The 21,930-nt window shown below is 49.4% G+C and overlaps 1 protein-coding gene across 1 annotated transcript; it reads right to left on the bottom strand.

The window, feature by feature from the left end:
* Positions 1 to 755: 755 nt before the first annotated feature.
* ANKRD35 (ankyrin repeat domain 35) lies at positions 756 to 17,806 on the bottom strand. The gene is made up of 14 exons (XM_072769421.1): positions 17,406 to 17,806; positions 12,050 to 12,180; positions 11,207 to 11,295; positions 10,790 to 10,854; positions 9,918 to 9,975; positions 9,656 to 9,726; positions 9,243 to 9,349; positions 8,236 to 8,423; positions 7,365 to 7,402; positions 5,208 to 7,199; positions 4,041 to 4,130; positions 2,431 to 2,496; positions 1,725 to 1,825; positions 756 to 960 (listed from the first exon to the last, which is right to left on the bottom strand). The coding sequence occupies exons 1-13, from the start codon at positions 17,442 to 17,444 to the stop codon at positions 1,763 to 1,765; spliced, it is 2,997 nt and encodes a 998-aa protein (XP_072625522.1). The 5' UTR covers positions 17,445 to 17,806; the 3' UTR covers positions 756 to 960; positions 1,725 to 1,762.
* Between the last annotated feature and the right edge of the window lie 4,124 nt (positions 17,807 to 21,930).

Here is a 21,930-nt window from a genome sequence, read left to right as displayed (position 1 = left end):
GCAGGGGGTGGGCTGGGAGAAGGAACAGGGAGGGATCCAAACCGCAGTTCCAGATTGGGGAGGAATTCACTGCCTGGTGTCTCACCTAGCAGTCTGGCTGGTGGAGGGACAGGAAGGAGAGGAGACCCATGGGAAGTGGCCAAGAGAGGTATATTTTTTTTAGTCTGAGAACAGAACGGGAGCGAAAAAGCTAGCTCTGAGTATCCCTTCCCCCCTTTCCCGGGAATCAGACTTTGCATCCCACTTTGTACCTGGGCAAAGAACACAGACCATGTGAGCCCCTGTGCCTCATATCTAGATGCATAATTTGACACACAAATATTTTAGACTGTACAGCATGAAGAAAACCCAAGTCTCTCAATCTCTCCTCCTTAAAAAAGATAGTGGACGCAGGAATCACAAGATATAGAAAAAAGAAAGAGACAAATTTGAGAAAGAGAATATCAATCTCCATTTCTACAGAGAGCTGTTTTTCAAACGTGGGTCTTGACCCATTAGTAGGGGTATTTTGAGAAATATTTTTTTCCATGGAATATAATAGCAGAGAATATTATAAAATGAAAACAGTAAGGGTAAATACTATTTCAGATATATGCACCACCATATAGAGTGTATTTCTTACTGTGGCTCATAAAGTTTGAAAGCTGCTGACTTTTGGGGCCATTTGTGATTAAAAAAAAAAAAAAAAGGAATAAGAATGAAAAAGACTCCTTCCCCCACTCCCCTTCCAACAGAGAAAACCATGACACCCAACACCACACTGCCTCCTGCTTTATTTTCACAGAGCTGGCCTCCATGTGCACCTTCTCTGGTCTCATCCGTGATGATTCCAGGCTTCAGGTTCTCAGGTCTGGGCTCCATACTGTCAGGTGAAACCCCACCTACCCATCCTCACCGCCTGCCCCCTGCCCTTCTCCACATCCTGGTGGAGCCTCTGGCAACCAGGGATGCTCCTACTCCCTGAAAGAAGATATTCAAGGGTGAAATGCACACACATCTCCTCAGTCCCCTCCCACCCACGCCAAGATGCTAAAGGGCATGTCATCTACCTGGACTGGAAAAAACTGCCAGCTGAACAGGGGTGGCAAGAAGAGTCAGGGGTGACTGCTCTCTGAATGAGTAGTGTGTGAGCGAAGGAGAGATTCTGGAGTTCATGAGGTCCCACCCTGGCAAACAACTCCCTGCCACTCTGCCACCATGGCTACTTTTCACTGGCATCTCTAGCCTGGGCCTTAGGAGAGCCATTCAGCAAGTCTTTTTTTTTTTTTTTTTTTTTTTTTAAATTTTTTTTTTTTATTTATTTATGATAGTCACAGAGAGAGAGAGAGAGAGAGAGAGAGAGAGAGAGAGAGGCGCAGAGACACAGGCAGAGGGAGAAGCAGGCTCCATGCACCGGGAGCCCGACGTGGGATTCGATCCCGGGTCTCCAGGATCGCGCCCTGGGCCAAAGGCAGGCGCTAAACCGCTGCGCCACCCAGGGATCCCTCAGCAAGTCTTTTTAGTCCCCTGCAGTGTACCTGTTCCCTAATTCCTGCTTCTACCCAGTGATTCCCCAGATTGTGTCTTCTCAACTGACTCACTTCAAATGCTCTATGCCCCACAGGGCTCCCCAGTGTCAGCCACCACCACAAGGAGCCAAAGAAGACTCCAAATCCCATCCGTAAGTCTCTCTCCCCAAGTCCTTTCTCCAGGTTCGTCCTTCGTCACCCTGATCCACAACTCACCACAGACAAATAGCACATCCCTCAGGGCACCAGCTGCCTTACTCTTCCTGGATGCTGAGGATTCGCAGCAAGATATTGTACACATCTTGTTCCATGTAGCCCTGTAAGTGGCAGGAAGGAAAGAAAAGGGGGCAAAGAAGAGAAAATGGGGAGAGACAGGCAAGGGAACATTCTGTGGTTTAGTGGAATGCTATTTACTACGCACCCTGGTTTACAGTGTGTGACTTCTCTATGGCTGTCTCCTGGTCTTTACAAGGAAGATAATAATGTCTACTTTCTGGGACTGCTGTGAGGGCTAAAAAGCCAATGACTATGAAGCAGAGCACCTGATACAGGATAAATGTTCTGTTCTTTGTAGTTACCATTCTTCCTAATAAAGGAGCAAGCCACCCAGCTCTTCTTCCTTGGTGAGACATATTTAGCTCAGGATGAAACTGAGAAAGGGTATAAGGGACAGGAAAAGGCCTTTCAGGGAGTTCACAAAGGATCAGGGAATTGGCAAGGAGGGGCAAACACTCTCTCCCCCTCACATTCATGCACATCCTCTCTTGATCTCTTGATCTACCTAATGAGATCTAGACACCTGGCACTGGAACATCTAAAGTCCAGCTTTCCAAGAAATGACAGGTATGTGCAGGTAAGAGGAAGGATCTCAAATGTAACACCCCCTGCCCAGCACTCTGTCTCTACTTCCTCCCTTGCTCACCTGAGCGGCATTCAGCAGATGGTTCCTGTAGGTGGAGATGATCTCTTCGTGGTTCTTCTGGGAATCCTGGGAGTGAGCGTCAATGAGAGATTATGTGCCCACCCTAGCACACCCACCCTGACACACACAGTCCCTCATGAGGAACAATAGAATGAACTGGTGAGCTGTTGGTAGGAATGCAAACTGGTGTAGCCACTCTGGAAAACAGTACAGAGGTTCCTCAAAAAGTTAAAAATAGAACTATCCCTATGGCCCAGCAATTGCACTAATAAGTATTTATTCAAAGGATACAAACATAGTGATCTGAAGGGCACTTGCCCCCAATGTGTGTGGCAGCAATATCCACAATAGCCAAACTATGGGAGGAACCCAGATGTCCACTGACAGAAGAATGGATAAAGAAGATGTGATATGTATACAATATAGAATACTACTCAGAATACTACTCAAAAAGAATTAAATCTTGCCTTTTGCAATGACATGGATGGAACTGGAGGGTATTAAGCTAATCAAAACAAGTCAGAGAAAGACAAATACCACATGATTTCACTCATATGTGGATTTTTTAAAAGATTTTATTTATTCATGAGAAACAGAGAGAGAGAAAGAGAGGTAGAGACACAGGCAGAGAAAGAAACAGGCTCCATGTAGGGAGCCTGACATGGGACTCGATCCAGGGTCTCCAGGATCAGGCCCTGGGCTGAAGGCGACGCTAAACTGCCGAGCCACCCAGGCTGCCCTCATATATGGAATTTAAGAAACAAAAGAGATGAACAGGGCAGCCTGGGTGGCTCTGGCTCGGTGGTTTAGCGCCCCCAGGGCATGATCCTGAAGACCCCGAGATCGAGTCCCACATTGGGCTCCCTGTGTGGAGCCTGCTTCTTCTCCCTCTGCCTGTGTCTGTGCCCCTCTCTCTGTGTCTCTCATGAATAAATAAAAATTTTTTTAATTTTTTAATAAATAAGATCTTAAAAAAGAGAGAGAGATGAACATAGGGGAAGGGAAGGAAAAATAAAAACAGAGAGGGAGGCAAAATATAAGAGACTCAACTCTAGGAAACAAACGGTTGCTGGAGGGGAGGTGGAGGGGGGATGGGGCAACAGGACGATGAGCATTAGGAGAGCACTTATGGAATGAGTATCGGATGTTATATACAACGGATGAATCACTGAATTCTATTCCTAAAACTCATAATACCCTATATGTTAATTAAAATGAATTTAAATAAAAATTAGGGGGCAGCCCAGGTGGCTCAGCGGTTTAGCGCCGCCTTCAGCCCAGGGCGTGATCCTGGAGACCCGGGATCGAGTGTCATGTCAGGCTTCCTGCATGGAGCCTGCTCCTCCCTCTGCCTGTGTCTCTGCCTCCCCTCCCCCCACCGCCCCGTGTCTCTCATGAATACATAAATAAAATATTTAAAATAATTAAACAAAAATAAAAAAAAAGAAGAATGAAGTGATCAGCTCAGTCTCCCTTAGCCCACCACTGCCCAGCCTGGCCCACTGCGTGGCCAGGCCTCTATAATTCCCAGAATCTTTCCCACACGTGCATCACTTCCATTGGCCACCCTTTTCTCTAGCAGCGTCTATTTCCCTGAGGGCAGAACATACCTGCAGCTGCAGAGCAAGGTGAGCATTTTCTCCCCGAACTGCTAAGACCTCCTCTGAAAGCTGCTCCAGCTTCTTCAACAACTCCTTGATCTGAAGCCACCAAGAAAGAAAGGGAACTGAGGAGGCCCAAGTCATTCCCCACTCCATACCACCCAGGGTCAAGGTCAACTTCCTTTTAGTGGATATGTACTATATGCCAGATACTTTTAACACTCAAGAAAGCTCTTCTTCTGTTCTGAGGAGAACAATGCTTCTCTGAGGGAAGTATTAGTATTCACATTTTGTAGATAAGGAGACTGAGTTAAGTGACTTGTCAAAACTATACAGCTAATAAGTAATGAAATAATGATTTGAACCAAGATCTCCTTGAATGCATGGTCCATGCTCTGAAGTATATACTCCCTATATGTTTTTTATATCATTCTACATTTGAGCATGTACACAACTTTTACTAAGACATCCGATTTCATCGATTTCATTCATTTCACAGGTAGTTCTAAAATTACTAAATTCGTTTGGAAATTGATTTTTTAGAATTCATTAGACATGTCTCCTAGAAGCATTACACTGACTTTGGGAGGAATCATTGGAAAACTCTGGTTTCTAACAGCGGTGTGTATGTATGTATGTCTTATTTATTTATTTATTTATTTATTTATTTATTTATTTATTTATTTATTTGCCTTGGTTTTCTCTTTGCCAGTGGAAATCTTTTGTAGAACTCACTCTGACTGAAGTGGGAGGGGAGAAGAGGAGCTTGGGGCTAGTCTACTTTTCCAAACCCATGGGCCCCCAAGTGACCTCCCCAGAACCCTAGCAAAACCACAACAACCCACCATATGATCAGGCCTCTTCCTGGGCTAATCTTTTGAAGCGAACACGTTAATAAGCCGCAGTACTCCAGGGCAGGGGCTCGCTAGCGCCGACGGCTCGGCTTCTGAATGCTGAATCCCAAACTAACACGGAAGCCCCGTTGTCTCTGCTAGTTATACCTTAGCCTCACCTCGCTCGGATCCCGACCCCCAAACCCCGAGACCCGGGGGAACACGGTGGTCCTTGCGAAGGCCTTGCTGTTGCGCTCAAGGTGTTCATCCGGCTAAACCAAGCTGGATGCACGTTAGCGGACCCCGAAGCACCCCTTGTCCGATGGTTGCCCGGCCGGCTCACCTTGGCCTCCTTGTCCCGGCAAGCGCCGATGAGATGCTCCACTTTGTCTTTGAACCGCTCGGCCGTTTCCTCAAACTGCTGGGAGCGGCCGCGCATCTCGCTGGCCCTGCGCTCCTGCTCGGCCGCCCGCGCCGCCAGCTCCCCGCTGCGGCGCCGCTCCTCGGCCACGGCCTCGCGCAGCGCCCCCGCCTCCCGGCACGCCGCGTTGTACTTTTCCAGCAGAGCCTTCAGCTCCTGGCCCCAGGCCTGGGCCTGGGCCACCAGCGACCCCCGGGTCTTCTCGTGCTGCCTCAGGCTGGCGGCCTCCCGGGCCCTCAGCTCGGCCACTTCCTCGGTGGCTTGGTAGAGCAGCTGCTTCAGCTTCCCGATCTCCTGACTCTTCCCGCTCATCGTGGCCTGGACGGCCCGCAGCTCCTCCTCCAGCTTCCCCAGGTCTTGCTCCAGAGCGGCCACCTCGGGGGGCGCCGGGGCCTTGGAGGAGGCGGCCGGGCCGGGGGGCCCCCGCAGCTGCCGGTTTTCGTGCTCCAGGCGGGCCAGCGCCTTCTGGCCTTCGCGGTGCCGCTGCACCAGGGCGCGGAGGCGGGCCCGCAGCTCCTCCAGGGGCTCCGCCGCCGCGCGCCCGGTGCTGCCCTCACCCACCAGGTCGGGCGGCAGGGAGTCCCACAGCCCCTGGAGGCCACTGGTCTGGGAAGCCAGGCGCTTCCGCAGTTTCTCGGTGGCCTCCTTCTCCAGGGCCAGTTCGTCTGTCAGCAGCCCCACACTCCGCCGCAACTGCATGAGCTGGACGTGCGCCTCGGGCTTGGGAACGAAATCCCGCTGCAGCCGCTGGCTCAGGGACTGCAGCTCCCCCTGCAACCGCCGCCTCTCCTGCCCCAGCTCCCCCAGCTCCTCCAGCAAGTTAGTATTGCTCAGTCTCAGTGCTGCTACCTCCTTCTCCAGCTGTCCCTGGGCCAGACCTCCTCCTCGCATCTGCTCCCCTCCAGGCTCCCCCGGGGCCCCAGGAGCCCTCTTCTGCCCGCCTTCATTCTCTTTGGTGATGGTCGCTGGCTCTGCCTTTGGGGCTCCCTCGCTGGGCTCCTGGGCAGCAGCCTGAGGTTTCACCTGTAATCCTGCCTTTGCCCGATCCAGCCTCACCAGCACCTGCTCCAGCCTGGCCTCCATCTTCTCCCAGGCAGCTGCTGCAGCCTCAGCCTGGGGTGTCCCCAGAGCTCCCTCCAGGACCCGTCTTGACAGAGCCCCCCGCGCAGCATCCTTTTCTCGCCACACCGCAGCCAGCTCTTCCCTCAGTTGTAGTAGGAGCTGATTCATGGCTGTTGTGCCCAGGGGTTCAGCCACTGTGCCTGTCGGTTCAGCCCCTGGGGCCCAGGGCCTCTCTTTCTGGCCGCCACATGGCTTGTCAGTATGATCAGGGCCAAGGGCCTGTCCACCGTTGGTGGTCAGCTGCTGTCCTGTGGCTTTCCCAATGGTCTCACAAGTTGGGCTCTGGGGTGGCTCTTGTTCTTCTGGTGGGAACCTTCTGGGGGCTTCATACTGAATCTCCCCTGTGGTTGAATCCTCAGCCTTCTTAGAAGCTAACACCAAGTTGGCTGGGGCTACAGCTGCTGCCTGCTGCCGCTTCCTTAGCTCTTGAATGCGCTGAGCCAGCAGGCCCAAGGGACAGCCATGCTCCATACCATCTCCTCCAGGCCGGAGACTAGAGCTCTGCCCTCCTGGAGCTCCAGGCTCTTGGGATAGGAGGAGCCCCAGCTCATGCACCTGCTCTCGAATATGGTTCTCCAGGCCCAGGTAGGCTGCAGCTTGAACCTTAGCCTCTTCAGTCTTTTGCACCAGCTCCTGCTCCAACTGGGAAACCTTCCTCTGCTCCTCTTCATACTTCCACCTCCACTCATCTGAGCATGGGTCTTCCTCCTCCTCTTCCTCCTGCTCCTCCTCGGGCTCTGCTCTGCATGGGCTCTTAGGTGGAGAACCCACGTGAGGCTCAGATGGAGAGGCCTACATAGAAAAAGGAATAGTGAGTTAAAGGCAGCAGCTAGTCTAGCCCCGGGAGGGCCTTTCCTCTCTTAGACTGTCTTGTTGTCCCCAAAGATCACTATTTGGGAGATGCCCCAGTGGGATAGCCTGGGGTGGGTCAGAAGCAAGAGACACATAGGGTCTTACCTGGGATGCAAGATCTGGATGTTGAACAAGCCCCTGACCTATATGAAAAAGCATGGGGAAAATGAAAGTGGAGACAGGTCTTCTTCTAGCCCACGCTTTATCTCCAGACTTCTTTCCGTTTTTCTTTTCTTTTCTAAGATTTTATTTATTCATGAGAGACAGAGAGAGGCAGAGACATAGGCAGAGGGACGAGCAGACTCCCTGCAAGAAGCCCGATGTGGGACTTGATCCCAGGACCCTAGGATCATGCCCTGAGTCAAAGGCAGATGCTCAACCGCTGAGCCACCCAGGTGTCCCTATCTCCAGTTTTTTTCTGAGAGGAACAGCCCCCAATGTGATGACTCTTCCCACACACATCTTTGTGGTTCCAGGAGCCACTGCTGTTGAATGGGTCCCCAAGTATCTAACATTCCTGGTTCCCTTAGCCCAGAGATAGGCTAGCTCATTCATTTTGTTTGCTCACTTATTTAATTGGACGCTGTGCCAGGCACTGATATAGGCACCAGGACCTCTGGTAAGCAGAACAGCCATGGCCTGTCATCTGGGGGGGGGGGGGGGGTTCCGGTCTAGTAGGGAAGATGGAGATTGACTCACAAATCACACAAACAAATACACAATAACAACTCATAAATGCTAGCAGTAGTATAAGCCAGAGTTGCCTTCAGAGAGACAAGGCTGCATTCAGGAATTTTGTGACCATACTTTTGGGATATTGGGGTCATTTCACAGTAGCAGCAATAAATAAGTAAACCCTCACCTAAAGTGACAATTATTTTTCAGAGGGATTATTTCTATGGGAACAAATGGCATTCTAAGAAGCTTCTTTGATCCTAAGAAGAATTTTGAAGTTACAAAAGGGACTCAGCTTTACCTCCCCGCTGCCCCCGGCGGTTCAGAGCCTGCTGCAGCAGCTGGCACAGCACTTTGTCTTGTGTGCAGAGAGCGTAATGCAGAGCGCCGTGCCCCATGCTGTCCATTGCCCCTGCATCTGCTCCATGGCTCAGGAGCAGTTCGGCCACCTCAGCGCTGCCTTTCTCACAGGCCAGGATCAGAGCCGATCTGTGGGTTGGGACAAATCTAGGCATAGGCTTTCCCCAGGAAATCCAGGAGTCCTGGTTCCAGGAATTGCACTCCTGGAGTCAGATCTCACTCAGTGTGGTGAGGAGAACCACAAACCAACAACAAAAAGCATTAGACCAGACCAGAACTTTCCAAATGCTGTTTCTTGGAGCTGCAGCATCAGAAAGCCCAGGGCCAATTAGGAGGGCTCTATTTTCAACTACTGTATATATGGAGGTTCTGCATAAATTCCTTTTTTTTTTTTAAGATTTTGTGTTTATGTATCCAAGAGAGACACAGAGAGAGGTAGAGACACAGGCAGAGGGAGAAGCAGGCTCCCTGCAGGGAGCCCGATGCAGGACTAGATCCCAGTACCCCAGGATCATGCCCTGAGCCAAAGGCAGACGCTCAACCACTGAGTCACCCAGGCATCCCTCTGCATAAATTCTTCATTGGAAAAAGGATTCCATTGCTTAGAGGATAGTTTGAAAACCAGTAAATTGAACTAATGGATCCAGAAGAATGGATTCTACTTCCACAGTCATCTATGCCAGGAAAATGGTGGTGGTAGCAACTGAATAGGAAAGTCTAAGGAAAACTTTCTCAACTGCAAAACAGCAGCCAGAGCTCTTCCAAACAACTGCTCAGAATGAAGGAGGTTCCTGAGAAAACAGAGACCAATCTTCTTTCTTCCCCCAAACACACACATACACACACAGACATACACGTACACATGCACATGCAGACACATTTGCCCCGGGGCTCCTTTCTAGAGTGGCCAATGTCTGGATTTGGGATGGGGAGATAGAGAAGGCTCACTTGTCATCCTTGTCTGTGACATTAACTCGGGCACCTCTCTGCAGTAGCTGTGAGCAGATAGCTGCGTGACCACCCAGCGATGCAATCATCAGGGGTGTCCGTCCATCCTGCACAGATTGTGGGAAGGAAGTTCAAGAGGAGCCCAGGGGAGCCAGGGGCTTGACAATTCTACCAACTGCCCTCTCCCGACACGTCTCCAGAAAAAAGCCCAGATCCAGGGGCAAAATTCTCCTTTCTGAAAGGTTAGAAGCTCTCCAGAAGATAAGGACTAACCTCTCCATGAGAGAAAGGAGGAGGAGTGGAGGGAGAAGGAAGAGGAGATGTGCATAACCCCTGGTCAACAGAGCTTAGCTAGTCAAGCTCAGAGAGAACAACAGCCTCCCTGTGCAGGGCACTGCCCAGCTGACACTCACATTATCCAGGACGTCCAGGAAGGCTTCATGGTCACACAGCAGGAGCACACTTGACGCACAGCCAGAGGAGGCTGGGAGGGTTGAGGGATGATTGGGTTAAGGAGAAGCAGGAAGGACACCTACTCAGACTACAGCCCCGCATTCCCTCCAACCATTTTAGCAGTCAGCCCTGGCCTACCCTGCTCTCCAAATGTTGTCCTCCCCTCCCTTCCAGCCCCCTGGTTCCTACAGCCCTGTTTCCCACCAGCCCCTTGGCACACACCTGCCCAGTGCAATGGACTTCGGTTTTCTGCATCCACAGCATCTTCATTGGCACCATGCTGCAAAGAGCCACCAAGGGAGGCAGCATGGGGCATGGTAGTACCATCCTTATCACATACCCACCCTGTTGAGTCATCAACTTCCATAGTACTATGGGGAGGGAAAGGAGGACCTTGGCTCTGGCCAACTACTAGGCAAGCCCAGTCTACTCCTTGCAGAGGATAGGCAGCCTTGAATTTCAGCCCCAGTTCTTAAACCTAGGGCCTAAGAAAAATCAGATTATAGACAAATAGGCACATTAGGGAAAATGACTTCTGAGTCCATGACCGGTATCTTAGGATCATAATTGGGGAACTTGGAAAGGTCTGGAAAGAACAAAAGCAGAACAGCCATTCGCCCAGTGACCTGTTGAGCTATGCCTCTTGGACTTTTGGAGACCGGCTTACAGATTGTCCGCGTGTCATTTCACATATATATTTCTCTTAGTGCTCCCAGATTGCAAGCTCCTTAAAAGCAGACAGTGGAACACTGGATTAATTTGAACACTCCTGTCCTCCTCTCACTTGCCCACCTGCTGGGTGGTTAGTCTCTGCAGGGGCTCTGCCAATGGCATGTGGATGACTGGCAGGCAGTCCCCGGGAGCTCTGCTTTATAACCTGCCCTCAAGGGCAGCATTAAGTGTGGTGTCTGCCCATAGTAGGTGTTACATAAATATCTGTGAATTAATGAATACATGATGATCAGCTCTCTTACTTGGGATGAGAGGGGTCCTGTTGACCAAACATTGCTTGTGACCAGAAGACACAGAAGATTTAGAAGATTCTGGGCCCATTTCTTCCCTTCACAAAAGTAGTATCAAAAGGGTGCTCTTACCTGCAGCAGGACCTTGACACATTGTGGCTGGCAGGAGATGGTGGCCAGGTGCAGGGCAGTGCTTCCTGGAAAGAGAAAGAGGGGGAGATGGAAGGTGGGTGGCCCCACGCATGCCGATGACTCACAGGGAGGGAAGGCAAGAGACGCACAGATAATCAGGGGGAGATTAGAGAGAGAAGCTCTCAGCCACACAGGCCTGAAATTCCTGTTCCCCCAGTGCCTGGAACCTGTGCTGGAGGTGGGAGTGGAGGTGAGGTAAACCAGCTTGCAGGGAGAGGAGCCCCCGGAAGGATGCTGGCCAGAACTGATGGGGAGAGGAGTGGGAGACCACAGTTGGAACCTCCAGCAGTCAGCCCTCACCGCTGCTCCAATGAAGGGAGAGACCAGCAGTGCGGCCCAGCGCAAGACCTAACTCACCGTCCTCATTCTTGCTGTTGATGTCAGCCCCGTTTGCAAGCAGTATAGTTAGACATTCTGTCAGGCCTTTGGAGGCTGCCAGATGGAACCTGCTGGAATCAAGGCCAAGGGGCAGAAGGATGAAAGGACCAGCGGATGAGGGATACAAGAACCTTCATAAACACTGCCTGCTATGCTTCTTCACCCCAAAGCCAATCCCAAAAACAGACGGGGAAGTTCCCCTAGCCTGACTTCCTGAGGAAAAGGCCAGAGGAGGCTGGAAGCCAAAACAGAAATAAGAGCTACAGGTCTCAAGCCACCTAGACAATCGTGGGGTGTCCAGCGAACATGGAACTCCTGTTGCTCTGACCACAGGACCCTTAATAGCCTGGACTGTCATAGGAGGAGGCAGCTGGAGCAGACAGAAGGCTGGGTGGAAGGGACGAGGGATAATCTCCCTCCTGGCCTCACCATCCCACCTGGCCAGCTGATGCTCACGGCTACAACCACTTTGTTCCTAATTTCCCAAGCTACACACCCTCCTACTTGTGCAATAAGTAAACACTGTATTTAGGGAATGTATCAGTTTTCTGTTTGTTTCATGGGCTTGATGTCCTTTTGTTTTGGGGGCTTCCCCACCAAGGTTTGTCAATCTGGGCCATGAGACGGATGGGACTCAGAGACGCTATCTCTCCCCTCCCTGTTTGCAGCACTTGATCCGTAGCAAACAATGATGGATATGTTTGCTGATTAAAACAAAAAAGGCTCTGGGGCTTTAGGCATTCCCTGGTCCTACCTCATATCAGGGTTGGAGGCTTTCGAAGGGAGCCACATATCAAGGGGGGCCCGGGAGGGCTTACTTACGGAGACTGGCCGTTGGAGTTCAGCTTGGTGGGTCGGGCAGACTTCCTTGAGGCCAGGGCAGCCACGCGTCCCACATCCCCCCGCTGCACCGCCTCCAGCAGCTTCTGATCACGGCGGTTCCATCTCTCCACCTGGTCCAGGGCCACAGATTGTATGAACACAGGGGGGTGGGGGTGGGGGTGAGGTAGAAAAAGGAAAGGAGATGGTTAGGATGTCTGGCCAGGGAAAAGAGACCTCTGCAGGCCACCGAGAAACTACTGCTGGGTATTGCCTGCCCTGGACCAAAAGGTACTTGGACTAGTGGATTAAAAATCGTGTTCTACAGGTGCCTGGATGGCTCAGTGATTGAGTGTCTGCCTTTGGCTCAGGTTGTGATCCCAGTGTCCTGGGATCGAGTCCCACATGGGGGCTTCCCTTGAGGAGCCTGCTTCTCCCTCTGCCTGTGTCTCTGCGTCTCTCTGTGTGTCTTATGAATGAATAAATAAATAAAATCTTTTTTAAAAAGTCATGTTCTAGCACTGAGGGCAGAGTTTTTCAGATGTCCTTTTTGTTTTTGTTTTTGTTTTTAATCATCATGTGATTATTGTTGTTAGGTGCACCAGCTCAGAGCAATCCTAGCCATGACTCCTTTCCCTTCTGCTCTCTAGGTCTTGCTGGAGCAAGCTGAGCCACGCTGACCACTCCCTTTTGGGCTCACATTACCTCTCACCTCCCCATGCTGCTCTGCTTCTTGTCCTCAGATTTATGAGAGATCAAGGCATCTAGCTTCACATTACAGCTAGGAGTCCAAATATCCAGCCATACCATCCAGCCTTTTGGCTGTGGGCCCCAAAACTGGGAGGGAAAGCAGAGTTTCTCTCTTCCCATCTCGTTTCTATGTCCTTTAGTTGATTGCTCTTCCCCTTCCATGGCACAACCACCCAAAGGCAAAAATAGGTCTCTAGCTAGGGTTGAGGAAGCAGCAAGAGGCAGCTCTCCTGCTCCTCCCTCCCCAACCCTCTCTTCTCTTTTCTCTGGCAGGGAGCAGCTGTCCCAGGCCACAGCCACACCTGGGCATGCATTGTTCTATCATTCCAGCTTGCCTTTTGAGGGTGGTAGGGTAATTACAATAATTGAGGTATCACAGGGTGTGAAAGAGAGAGAGAGCTGTGTAAAAACACCCAGGGCTGAAGGCACAGAATAGCCTGATTGGATCCAGAGAGGGGAAGGGGAAGGAAGACAGGATGCAAAAATCTGTGGGACGGTGGAAAGGGTCCTGGATGAATATTTTGTCAGCAGTCCTACTTTCTCAGCTATGTGACCCAGAGTAAGCGATTGAACACCTCCGTTTCCTCATCTATAACATGTGGGAAATAATAACTACCTCATCATGTTGTGAGCATTAAATGAGCTAACCTCATATGAGGTATATAAATTCTCTTCATAAACTGTAAAAAACCATACTAGTGCATGGTATCCTTATAACCAAACAGGAAGCAGTGAAGGATTGGTGGTGGCACATCACATTTTATGAGGTATAATCTCAACAAGAAAGAGGCTTTGGGAGGAGGTGGGAAAAAATAGGTTCTATGGAAGCCAAATAATTAATTTTCAAATACTGTCTACCTAGCCAGGGCAAATTATGTAGCAAAATCAGGGAAGATTTGAAATGCCCAAGCCATAAAATGATCTTGGGCTAGATGGATGATAAGGTAATACTCCGGTCCAGCACTTGTAATTGTTCATAGTCATTTCAAGTGCTGTTTCCATTAGCCTCTCCACATCCCCAGAAAGGAGTTAGGGCTGATATTATTTGATCTATTTGAAAGCAGAAGAAACTGAAGTGTGCTGAGGTTGGATAATTGTCCAGGTTCACATCACAAAATAGGGGTAAAATTGAAATTAGAACCCAGGCCACCTGACGGGCCCGACCTGGTTCTCACCAGCAGACCACATATACTATGACAGAGCCCTGGAAGAAGGTTTACTTATTACCATGCAAACAGTCTAAGACTGCCTCCAGGCCAAAGCCACCCACCCTCGAAGCTATTCCCTACACAGAGAAGAGTCTCTGAACAGGATAATTCTCAAAAGACAAAATAAGCCAAATGACTGGTCCACATACCAAACAGATTCTAGAATGTAGGAACATGTTATCCAATGTCCCTTAGGGACCAGTTACCCTCAGAAAAAGCAGAAAGCTATAATTATACCTCCACCACAGGATGCTGCCATCGGTTGACCTCTAATCTGAGGTTCTCTGTTTAAATCCTGATTCTAACACTTTCTATGCTGGTGAATTTAAGTATGTAACAACTTCTCCGAACTTCAGCTTCCTAGTGATATAACACACCACAAAGCACCTAGCACTGTCTGCCACAGAGTCGGTGCACAATAAATGCTGGGTCCAATCGTCAACCTTCCTAGCTTTGCTGGACACATTTTGGATGTACCAGCAATTCTGAATTCAGAGTTCTTCCCCCAGGGAAGTGAGAGGAAGGGATCTTGCTTGTATCAGCCAATGTATAACAGCCAGACTATAGAGATGGTAAAAGTGCTTCTTAGCAATGTAGAGACTTTTCTTTCCAACTAGACAGCTCTAAATCTATCCGATTTATTTCCTATAATCTTGTTACACTAAGAAGATTTTAGAATAGGTGGAAATTCATCATGGTCAAACCTCTGCAGAGCTAAGATGGAGAATAGAGGGATGCTTCCAAATTCCAAGATCCAGTCCTCGGAAGAGAGGCACTGGATCACCATCACAGCCTCAAGAGAAGAATCACCACATTAATCAGCAGACTCAAAAACAAGGATAAGCTCTGTATATATGTAGCCAAGATTAGGGGGCTTTTGTAGGAGTAATTGCAGCCTCTCCTTATCTCTGGCTGGGTGCCTATAAGCATCCTATTGAGATGGAACCCACCAACAGAAGAGAAAGAGTAGCTACCATTGTAGGACAGGTGAATGGATATAGAAAGGCTGCCCTAGAGGATCCAGGAACTGACTCTCAATATATATATTTTTAAATGCAATGGACATTCCTCTAAGTTGATTCCAGTAAGCACTGGCCAACTGTTCAAAGCTATTTTCTGGTCCACTTCCTACATAGGCAGGTAAGCTAATATATAAGACATCCTCAAAGGCATCCTCTATTTGACTAAAATAAAATGAGATTGTAAGAGCTGGTGTGTGTGTGTGTGTGTGTGCGTGTGACTTCCTAAATTTTGGATAACTTAGATTAATTTGAAAATGATCACTGATCTGTCAGTACTGGTCTCAATCAAAGGATGCAGGGCTCTGGCCCTGGACCCAGGGGCGGGAGTGAGGACAGGCAGGGGCAATCCTCTGGTATGACTGGGAAGCCAGGCTTTGGGAGTGGCCAGGAAGGCTGTTGCCCTATTTCTTTGACAAAGGGTTCAGAGTAGTTAGCCACCCAGGGAGTGGAGAAATTTATCATAAGGGTGAGGAAGTTTCAGGAGGAAACAATTTGCAGCTGACACTGGCCTATTTTTAACCTTTTTGCGATCCTATCCCGACTGAGAAAACAGCTCTTTCCAGCCAGATAGTTCTAAATCCACCCAATTTACTTCCTATAAGCTTGTTACACTAAAGAGAGTTTAGAATGAGTGGAGATTCTTCATGGCCAAAACTCTGTAGAGCTGGGGTGAAGAACAGAGGGAGAGATATTTCCAAATTCCAACATTCAGCCCAGTGCTCACTCCACCACCTTGGAAAGACTGGAGCCCAAGGATTGGGGAATAGGATAAATGAAATAATCTCCCATTCCTAAGGGCAGGCAGACTCCACAGACGTGAAAGGGAAGGGCAATGCGGAGGACTCTCAGCCACTAAGGAAGAATCCGTGTGAATAAGAAAATCATTAACAGTTAAGATGGAGTTTCTGGTACCTGTCCTAGTCATCCAGTAAATGCATTTTGATTGGTTGATCTGTGCGTGGAGACCAGGTGAAGAAAAAATCCAAGTGGGACAAGAACAGGCCTCAACAGAGTCCCTACTCTTGCCTCATAGCTCACTCACTTCCAGGCTTCTGCGGCCTGCCCGTGAAGAGTGAGCTGAGCGTTTCTCATGTTTGCTTATGAATGACACTCCTAAGTCAGGTTCAGCTACATCATATTCCCACGGGTCATTGGCTACCTCACTTCTAAATGAGCCATCATCCCAACCTCCCCAGAAAATGCCATCCCCACATAGGAGGTCTCTCTCTAAGAGATCTTCAGGGAAGAGACAGCTACACCCTCTCTGTGCCCCACCTTCTGTAATCTATCTCGTGTTGTGTTCTGGGAGAATGTGGCGAGAAGAGGGACTTCTACTGGGAGCTCACAGAGTGCATCTACTCTATCCTCTTCTACTGTCACCTTTCCCCAACTCAGTCCAGAGAAGCGGAGAATACAAGCCCTAAGCAACTGGGAGGGTTTAGAATGAAGGAAGATTCTGGGGAGAAGAAGGCAGAAGGCCTTTGACTTGCCCAAGAACCAGTCTGATAACCAGACACTGCAGTGAGCTGGCTAGGGTGGATTCTGCAGGCAACTTACCCAGTTTCTTGGGGAGCAGCCAGACAACTATGCCTCCTCTGCCAGTGCCTGGGAGGATGGCGGAGTGCAAGACTAATCCACAGAGAGCAGGCAAAAGGAGGTTGGGGCAAAAGGGGGAAACGTGGTGTTGAACAACCACTGGAAAGAGAGGGGCAGCAGTTGAAGGGGGAACAGGAGGAGGCTGCACCTGTGTGGGAGCACCAATTGGAAAGAGGGTTGGAGTGATGTCAGAGAGCCAGTGGTGCTGATGAGAGAACAGGAGTAGAAGGGGTGAGGGGGCAAGGACAGAGAGAACTCTATGAAACAGGACTAGGGGAAGGCACCGGCCTGGGTGTTTGTTGGGCCAAGAGGAAATAGTAAGGACAGAGCCCTACGGGCTGGCAGGATTGTGAGGACAGGTCAGGGCTGAAAATGAGGCCTTGAGGCAGGACTTGGGAGATAGAGCAGGACCTGGGACTGAGCAGGGGCTGGGGATAGAGCAGACGTTTGGAGGTGTTCAGTCCTGGAAGACAGCAGAAGTAGACAGGACCTTCCGGGAGGGGCAGAGCCTGCAGGAAACATCTCAGAAGTTGGGGGTGTACATGCTAGGAGGACAAGAAAGGGCCAAGGGGAAGGAATTTGGGGAGAGCAGAGGTTAGGAAGGCAAGTCAGAGGCGAGGAGACAGGGTCTTGAGGAAGGCAGGGCTGGCAGGCTGCACTGCGGGAGAGGAAGCGCTGGAAAGACCCATAAAGAGAAAAGGCGACGGTGCGTGAAGATGGGACTCAGGACTTCTGTCACCAGGGCTTGCCCAGCCCCATCCTCCCAGACATTTTGGCACCTACCGCCACCTGTGAGCTGGAGCAGGAGAAGAAGCGCTTCATGGCCGGGGCCGGGGCCACGGGGGGAAGGGGACGCGCAGAGAGCGGGGCTACAAGTTCCCGAACCCCGGGACTCGGCTGCGGCTCCGCGCGAGGGAGCTGTCAAAAGCAAAGTGGGACCCGCCCCAGGACCCGCCCCAGGACCCGCCCCAGGACCCGCTGGGCTCAATCAGATGCAAGAACCCGAGAACTGGGCTTCAAACTCCTCCCCTGGCCCTGCCCTAGTCTGACGTTGCAGAAGCCAAAAACCTGCAGTCTTTGGCTGAGATTTTGGACGAGGTGTCAAGCCTCGCCCTCCAAACCAAACCCGCCGGCAGCTCCGACCCGCTCGGGGGGAGAAGGTACCGCTCGGGCTCAAGCGAAAACTCCTCCCGCAGCCCCGCCCCGCCCCGCCCCGCCCCGCCCCGCGGGCTGAGGCGCCCCCGCCCCCGCCCCCGCCAGCCGCCCCTCCAGGCGCCGCTGCTGGGCGGGTGGGGGGCGGCCAGGTCCGGGATTCGCTGGGTGTGCTGTGGTCTTACCAACTGTCACATTTAACCGCTGGTGACGACATTTTTATTATATCAAGAGCTCTCTGGCCCGCTTAGTTACCTCTGCTTCCTTCCTCCATTCCCTAACCAAAAACCCAAGCACCAAAGAGGCTTTGAAGAAGGAAGCTTGGAAACCAGAGGAGATTGTGGTGCAGAGCGGGGGGGCTGAGCACGAATGATGCATGACCCTTCGCAACCTGGGAAATAAAACCTGAGGGAAGGGGGATCGGGCCTCCTATTGTAATGCAACCCCTAAGTTGGAAAATAGCAGAGGGGGAGGAGAGAACTCTTTATTTTAGGCAGCCCCTAGCTGAAATAAGCCCCACAGAACTGTCTTCCCTATTTGCACTGCCCTTTAAATTCAGATTCTCAGCAATTCTTGCTTGAACAGCCAGTTGCACCTAACTAGTCTGCCTGTCTCGTCCTTTTGATGAGGGACAAAAGTAGAAAAATATTCACCTTTAGCCCAGAAGGCTTACCTATAGCCTGCATCGTTTTGATTATGATCAGATAGGTGACGGTTGCTACATTTTTTTTAAAGATTTTATTTTTATTTGTTTGAGAGAGAGAGAGCACAAGCAGGAGGAGCAGCAGAGGGAGAGGTAAGCACTTTCCCAACTCAGGGATCGACCCCACCACCCTGGAATCAGGACTGGAACTGAAGACAGACACTTAACCAACTGAGCTACCCAGGCATCCCATGGTAGCTGCATTCTCAAAGGGTCTTACAAGTGCCTGTAAATCTCATTAATAGTTAATATAGAAATGAATGATAATCACCAGGGGAATCTTGTGAAAGCAGAGATTCAAAGAAGACATTTAAGATCTAGTACTTCCTGCTTGTCTATTCCCCCTTGAGCACTAAGCATATAACCATCAGCTTCTCGAAGCAAAAGTGCAGCTCTTCTGCCCACAGGTCCTATCCCTGTGCTACTTAAATAAACTTACCAAGTTGCACTGTACATCATCTCAAGAGTTCTTTCTTGACTATCACTCAACGATCCCACAACATTTTTGGTGACCTGTCTAGGGACAATGAAGTGAATACAAGAGTGCCCATGCAACTTAGTAAATCTTCTCCCCTCCCCCAGTGTGTTTCTTACCTGTTCTTTTTCTTTTTCAGAGATGTCCTAAATAGTATGACCCTTCAGAATGTGTCTTGGCCAAGTGCTCAGGAGAGGACCTCTTGAGCATGGCTATACTACAGTGAGGGATAGAGACTCTTGCTATCTGGCTGAACACTATTTCCTGGTCCTAAAGACATTGGGCTCAGAAATCAGATTCTCTTTATTTTTCCTGTTCTGTTAAGACATATATTCTTGTTAGGCATGGGACAGCCACATATGTCTTTAGGACAGCTGCCAATCTCAAGACTCCAGTGTAAGGTTTCCCCCTAAATAATAAGGCATGATCTCTTGATGAACATAAAAATCCAAGATACATCTGACTATGTGCTTCCCAAAAGCGACTGGTTGGAGCTATTACCTAGTTGGGGCACTCACCCAACAGGGGACTGCTTCCTTGGAACTGGCTTATAGATAAAGCTCAAACAAAATTGCCTAGGGGCATCTGGATGGCTCAATTGATAGAGCATGTGGCTCTCCATCTCAAGGTCATGAGTTCAAGCTCCATGTTGGGCATGGAGCCTACTTAAAGAAAGAAAAAAAGAAAGAAAACAGGAAAAGAAAAGAGAAAGTTGCCCAGATTAGATAGGAGTTCCATACTTTTGTTTTTTCATATCTATCATTTTGTCCTCACTCATAGGTTGTTTGGTGTTCTCCATCCTGCTCTCGGATTGAACGTACTTCTAGCTTAGATATATGATGCTTAATATGATATAAAATAGCTGCCCTTTCTTAACAAAGGCCTGGACCTCTAACCCATCCATTAATACTGGATCTAGAGGTTTCCAATTGGTACTATTATTGGTCAAATATATAGGCTCCCCCAAAATGGAAAGAGGCAGCGCCAGTGTCTGCATCATTTGAGTCCATTCACCAGCACCTGCTGTAGTCTGCAATGGGGAACTGAGGGGAGGTCGACATCCCTTCTCAGGTAATACAAAAGTGTCAGAACAGTCAAGAAAAAAAAACATCTCCCCCCACTCTGAACCCCAGGAACCTCCATCAATATTCCTGACAGGATGCCATTTGGAAGCCAAGGGGGATTTTGGTAATGGACTTCTAGTTAGTTCATGTGCTCTCCTCATTTGTTTTGTAGGAATTGACTATGGGTTCAATTTCCTCAATCCTGAAAGATTCCCCTATGCCCTGTCTCCTAACACACTGTAGTCAATTTGGACAACAGGGTTTAAAGAACCACCTTATCTTCTTCTATGATAATGCATGTCCTCAATATTCTCTGGAGAATGATGAAAAATGGCCCATTTATGGGTCCTTAAACTTCAATACTATTTATTAGTTAGACCTTTTTTGTGAGTGTCAAGGAAAGCGGACTGAAATCCCACATAGTCAGGCCTTTATGGCCCTGTACCAAAATCCTGATCTATTCCATACACCATTAGAGGGCCCCAGGACACCCCTCTCCTCGCCCTCAATCCACCATCAGCACAGCTGCCTGGAGCCCTCCGACTCCTGTTAATCCACCACTTGCCTGTGTTCTATCACGTTCTCTATGTGTTCCCCTTTGACTCTCTCGTAAACACAGGTTGCTGCCAAGATCATGTACATGCCTCCCTCTTTTTCCTGAGTCACTTGTTTCCCATCTGTTTGCTTTCTCTTTTGTGTAACAGAAATATATCTTGAGGGCAGCCCGGGCGGCTCAGCGGTTTAGTGCTGCCTTCAGCCCAGGGTGTCATCCTGAGACCAGGGATCTAGTCCCACAGCGGGTTCCAGCATGGAGCCTGCTTCTCCCTCTGCTTGTGTCTCTGCCTCTGTCTCTCTCTCTCTCTCTATGCCTCTCATGAATAAATAAATAAATAAAATCTTTTTTTTTTTTTTTCCCAAGAAATATATCTTGAGACTGCTGGATGAATGTTGAATGTTGCCTGACTCTTGTTGCATGGGGCGGGGAGTGGTCCCCCTCGTTCACTTCTGGGTTAATGGCTATGATAACTGGAGCCAGTTGTCTGTGGTTAGTCTATCTTGTGACAGGGACCTTGAGGAATATTCTCAAGCAACTGCCAAAACTCCTTTTGTATCCAGAAGGTTCCCTGTCTTCTCTGGCCCCACATGGGCCGTTTATTTTCACTTTTTTTGGTGTAAAGAAAACATGTGTCTGTTCATCTGTCTGAGCTGTTGAACTCTAGAACCAGGAGTCCCCTTTCTCTGCCTTTTGGGCTTTTACCCGCCTTCAGCCTTGATGGCCACACCTCATCTCCACTATCTCCACCTCCCTCTTCTGTTTCTGCACCGCCTGAGCAGGGCTTGCATAACTGACTTCTCTAGTGTTCTCTGCGTCTCCAGTGCTCACCATTGGCTTCTGCTCCTCCTACCCTTGCAATCAAGGAGAGGACAGCACCCCTCCTTGGACTTAAATGGCCCACTTAGATTTCCCCACAGGTGCCCCAGCTAAAAATTGACACTGACTTTTGAGTTGAAAAAAAGTGAAAAGTCACAGTGACTTTTTAAACAAATTGACTGACTTTTAAGTTGACCTATGTGCAACATACTCAGTACTTAAGCTAATGTAAGTTTGTTAGTTATGTAGACATGTCTTTAGTTATCAGCATTAAATAGAAAACTTTTATTCTACCAATGATTGCTAATGGTCAAATAAGCTCATGTTCTCTTTCAATTTGTCCCCAAAAATGGGTTAAAATGACAGTAAATTTTGTCTGTCTCAAAAAGTTCTCATGGGTAATTGTTAAAACAGCTTTCAAAATCTTTCCACCTGAAACCTTGACGTTTTGCTCAGTTAAATGATAAATTGTATTGAATTCATTGGATATCTAAATCTTTTCCAAATGAGATAAAATATTAAAGCATTGATTATTGAACATA

The sequence above is a fragment of the Canis lupus genome, chromosome 12, assembly GCF_048164855.1.
Source record: "Canis lupus baileyi chromosome 12, mCanLup2.hap1, whole genome shotgun sequence".
NCBI lineage: Eukaryota > Metazoa > Chordata > Mammalia > Carnivora > Canidae > Canis > Canis lupus.
The sequence above is the reverse complement of the archived record's forward strand: the minus strand, read 5'-3'. Positions and strand labels throughout refer to the sequence as shown.

What these genes read in the sequence shown, in the direction of transcription:
- ANKRD35 (XM_072769421.1), bottom strand. Translation starts at nt 17,444, where the DNA reads ATGAAGCGCTTCTTCTCCTGCTCCAGCTCACAGGTGGCG. An exon ending in ATCCAGATCTTGCATCCCAG is followed by an intron (nt 7,200 to 7,364) that starts GTAAGACCCTAT and finishes TTTTCTATGTAG; the next exon opens with GCCTCTCCATCTGAGCCTCA. An exon ending in ACCTTGCTCTGCAGCTGCAG is followed by an intron (nt 2,497 to 4,040) that starts GTATGTTCTGCC and finishes GCTCACTCCCAG; the next exon opens with GATTCCCAGAAGAACCACGA.